General features: G+C 45.7%; 1 protein-coding gene across 1 annotated transcript in view; it reads left to right on the forward strand.

The window, feature by feature from the left end:
• The window catches only part of tada1 (transcriptional adaptor 1), a 19,361-nt gene that overhangs the window by 5,973 nt on the left and 8,519 nt on the right, over positions 1 to 4,869 (forward strand). The window contains exons 4-5 of the mRNA XM_010797457.1: positions 3,086 to 3,180; positions 3,349 to 3,561. Coding sequence (XP_010795759.1) covers positions 3,086 to 3,180; positions 3,349 to 3,561 — 308 coding nt within the window. The remainder of the gene's footprint in view (positions 1 to 3,085; positions 3,181 to 3,348; positions 3,562 to 4,869) is intronic.

The following is a 4,869-nucleotide window of genomic DNA, read 5'->3' on the forward strand; positions in this document are numbered from 1 at the left end:
CTCCCATTTCTCCTGGACTTTCCTTTTTCTCCTCAACTGACAAAACGTTTTTTACGCGGACGGCCACTGTCTCTCCCATTTTTCTTCGCACACAACGAACTCAAACCAATTTTTGGTTTCCGCTGTCTTCACGGTTGAACACTTGGCCGGCCTTTGGGGACGCGTGCATCCAATCAGGGGAGTTGAGTTTAGGATGGCTCGAGCGTGGGGTTGTTATCTCTCTATGTTTGTATTTAAATTCCTCCCTGTGCTCTATGTTTTGTTGTGGAGAGGTACCAGCGTGTTTTATTATTGTATAACCTGTGTGTTGGTGTTTTTTTATATTAAGCCACAGCACGCAAAACCACACCAACTCTTTGCCGTACATGCATTTACTGATCTGTCAGTTGTCCCTCGTGGCCTATCCTCAAACTCCTGTCAACACCGTTATCTCGCCTTCAAAATAAAAGCATGCAAACGGAACTGGGGAAGTTAACCTAAATTAAATCCTAAAATACACATAAATAAAGAAGGCAACAAAACAATGCAACATCCCTTTCAGTCTGAGGGACCAAGTTCGCGCTCTCGACAGTGACTAGCTAAAACCGCTAGCTAACTCACCCTTTCTGATAACTTTACAACAGATTTTCCGCTTAACTGGCAACTCGCGAGATTGGCGAGATTCGAAGGTTACCAAAATAAGGAGTGAGAGTGACGCGTAGAAGGAACCGGGAAGCTGCGCTAGCCTCCGGGTGGGCTACCATAATGGCTATCATTTAGGTCTTCTCCGGATTTTTTGCACAAAAATGGAGTGATGGACCATCAATTTAATTTTACTGTACATGGGGTTTAACAGGTTAACATATGCGCGGGCGCCAGAGGAAACATTTCCGAGGGCCGCGCAGTTGGCCCGCGGGGCCGCACTTTTGAGAAAGCACTGTCTAAGGATATGGAATATGACAAGTATAAAGGAGAGATACCAACCAAAATGAAATACAGTAAATGAGCCAATGTAGATTTAAAGACAAATCCAAATAACAAATTGCAAATTGCCTGGGACCACGTGGTGACCAGCACATACACGGGTCTACGCAGCAAGGCCATTTACTAACTCTCTGAAACTGCACAAGAAGTTCTGATATTTCAGTCTAAGTTTTTTTTACTTTTGACTAACACAATATTTTGTACATTACTAGCCAAAGTTTTATGTTACAATTTACTTCAATACCTTCGGTACTGGCCATTATCGGTCATTTTAAGATAATAAAAAGTGGTTAAGTTATTTGTTTAGTGATGGAATGCAGAAGCTTTTGTTTTGGTTTTAATTAGGCAAAGGTTGGGAAATATGATGATGAAAAGATCAGTTTGCCCACCCACGCTAAATTGATAATGTTGGGTGTTATCTATATTGTTATTAAAAGCTGTTCTTTTGTTGTGTGTGGGATATCGTATTGTTGTCTTAATGTGTGTGAGAACTGACCGTTGACGCTCTTCTCGACATGTCTGCTACTCTCGTTGGCAGAGACAGAACGCCAAAATATACCCGGCTTTTGTTTGGTGTGTTTTGTGTGTTGTGTATTTATTTTACCTCTATATGTGTTAATATGTTGTCCTATTTCTCTTGCTGTGTTTTTATCTGTATGGAGCCAAGTTGGTTTTCTTTCTCCATTCTCTCCTCTCTCTCCCTCTCTTTTCCAACTAAGATAACAGCACCTTACAGTACATAGACTAACATGTCCATGTGTGGAGTTGTTTTTGTGCTGTGTGCGGGAGAGATTTTTGAACCTCCCCTGGCATCTCAGGTTGTGGCACGACATCAGCAATCCATCATACTGGGGAACGGGAAGGTGTTTGTCAACCACAGTACAGATGATTAGTCATAACACGAATTAACGAAGAGCGTCCAGTAACCGCGTCTCGTTACATTCCCCCCTTTTCTCCTTAAAGCGCACCAGTAACCTCCCTTTTACATTTACCCTTTCTAAAGCGCATAGTACAATCTGGGATGACCAGCCAAGTTGGCTTTCTTCAAGTCCTTGAAGTGTCTAGAACGGACAATATAGATCCCTCCCCTGAGGCATGGACACACCAGATCCCTCCGAGGCTATGATGACCTAAATATATATCCCTCCCCTGAGGCCATGGACACACCAGATCCCTCCCAGAGAACTATGGACCTAATAGATCCCTCCCCTGAGGCTACGGACACACCAGATTCCCTCCCAGAGACTATGGACCTAATATATCACTCCCCTGAGGCTATGGCCACACAGATCCCTCCCCTGAGGCTATGGACCACACTAGATCCCTCCCCTGAGGCTATGGAAACACACCTCAAACGTAATCACCAAACATGTCGTGCTGCCACCCATCCGGAAAGCTGTCCCGGCCCTGCTGCAAGGCGCCTGGTCCGCCTCCAGCACGACCCAGGTCCTGCAGACTCCCCAGGGGTCCGGGTGCACCTCCTTGGCCGCAAACGCCGCTCCAATGGCCCGCTCGTCTCCCGTCTCTTGCCGCTTGTCTTCTCCTCCTGCCGCTTGTCTCGCATCTCCCGCTGCTTCAGCAGCCGTGGCCCCTGGTCAGTTCCAGGCATAGCCACCCCCAACCGCGGGTTCCTCTCTTCGGTTCCTCTTCTTTCCTCTCGTCAATTTTTACTTTCCTCACTTGGTCGAATCCCACTTCTGACACCAATTGTGAGACTGACCGTTGAGCCGGCCCCGACCAAAGCACGGAGACAGAGGCAGAACGTCCAAAAATATAACCCGACGTGGGCATTTATTAAAACAATGTGCACAAAGTTCACACCGCCTCAATCCTGCTGCTGTTCACGTGAGCCCAGCCTGCAGCCACCAGGATCTCACACCCCCCCACTCAGCCCAACAAGAAACAGCACCTAAATACCCAGACTAACAAGACACAGGTGAGGGGGGAGGAGACAACACCGGGCACCAGGTGCACACAATCAGCAACAACATACATGGGGAACAGGGAAGTTGTCGTCAAACACAGTACAATGACTACATAAACACGTTAACGAGAGCTCCAATGACGGCGTCTAGTTACAATGTGTCTTTTTGCTTCTTTTGTTCCTTTTAATGTCCATTAGAGGGCGCAGGGCCATTACAGTGGCAAGGTGGCTCTGCTTCAAAGCCTGGGAAACCAAAAGGAAAGAAGAAATGTTCCTCCAGACAGAAATTTGATGTAAGTACTTATTGTCAGATGGTGATAAGTAAACAGCAGCTCTGTCAAATGTATTTCAAGTAACTGCTTAAATAATGTTTATTTTATACACTAGTGGCATTTAATCAATCAGTAGGTGCATTCTTGTTGCATCATTTTGATCTTTGTGTCTCTTGATTGCGCCCTCAGCATCGCTTCCAGCCTCAGAACCCCCTGAGCGCCGCCCAGCCGTTCAGCCCCCGCGAGGTGGGGGGCGAGGAGGAGGAGCTGCGCCTCAGTGCCCACACCCTGCTGCTGCCCACGCGGGGCCAGCTGGAGGCCCGCATGATGGTGACAGCCTTCGAGCTGGGCCTGGACAACATCACAGAAGATGCCGTCAGCAGCATGACCCATGCTGTCGAGGTTTGTATCAACTGTCTGCTCCTGTGAAAGGTGCAATGTGTAAGATATGACCAGAAGCAGTATGCTTGCACTCAGCCAGACAAAACCCCAACATCAGGGTGTTGATCCCAGGAGACTTATCTCCACACTGGATCCGCAATGTGTAGCAGAGAAACATAACAGGCACTTAATACCCAAAATAGTAAAAGCGTGGTACAGGAATAAGTCCTAAAACCAGAGAATTAGTTTCATTATTTTCCAGTTACCTCGTCTCGAAATCACTGATTTTTCGTTAGATTCCTGAAACAGGGAATGTAGTAAATACAAGCTTAAGAGATTATCACATTTTGATCTATGTCAGTAAATCCCCCACTCCTGAATCTAGAAGATTCTATGAATCATTCAAAAAGTGACTAAATGACACTACTAACCGTCATTACGCTTAACATAAGCCGAGTCAGCAATGGTGGTGCACAGCTATTTGCATTAGTTTCTTAATAGTCAGCGTCAGCTTTTTACTTATAGCTATTGTACACTTCAACTATTATAAAAGTGGTGTTAACATCTCGAGACTAACCTTCCTGCGAAAAAAATATATAAATATACACGTGTCCGCCACAGATCCTTATTTTGCAATGCTAACTTCCGTTTCGGTCTAGGTCATCACTGCACCAATCTAAGAAGCACGTTTCCATATTCAACTTTAACCTCTGAGTTGATCTCTCAAACAAGTTTCTACTTTACGCGTGTATTGAAAAGGTTAATGTCCCGGTTCTTGAAATTCATTCAAATGTAGTTGTATCTATCCTCAAGTAATTTGTAAGCAAATGTCTTTCATTTCAGAACAACCTCATGGAACTCTACTTGTTATTGGCATCATGTAATGAACATCCCTGCAGATAAGGGTGGTCCTTAAAATAACTGAAAGTCTAAGCTCCAAACCCCAGAATTCATTCTATTAGTCAAGAAAACTCTCCTGGTGAATGTTTTCCTCAATCTGACAACATGTACCCCTCCCTCATCAACCTTGAAGTGTAGCCTCAGTTGAAGCACCATGGCTGCTGGTGTGGCAGCCCATGAGGGGGGGGGAAATGTTGTCAGATTGAGGAAAAAATCTCAATCTGACAACATTTCCCCCCCCCTCATGGGCTGCCACACCAGCAGCCATGGTGCTTCAACTGAGGCTACACTTCAAGGTTGATGAGGGNTTCATTCTATTAGTCAAGAAAACTCTCCTGGTGAATTTTTTCCTCAATCTGACAACATTTACCCCCCCCTCATGGGCTGCCACACCAGCAGCCATGGTGCTTCAACTGAGGCTACACTTCA

This window comes from Notothenia coriiceps, unplaced genomic scaffold (genome assembly GCF_000735185.1).
Source record: "Notothenia coriiceps isolate Sejong01 unplaced genomic scaffold, NC01 NC01_scaffold00037939, whole genome shotgun sequence".
Taxonomy (NCBI): domain Eukaryota; kingdom Metazoa; phylum Chordata; class Actinopteri; order Perciformes; family Nototheniidae; genus Notothenia; species Notothenia coriiceps.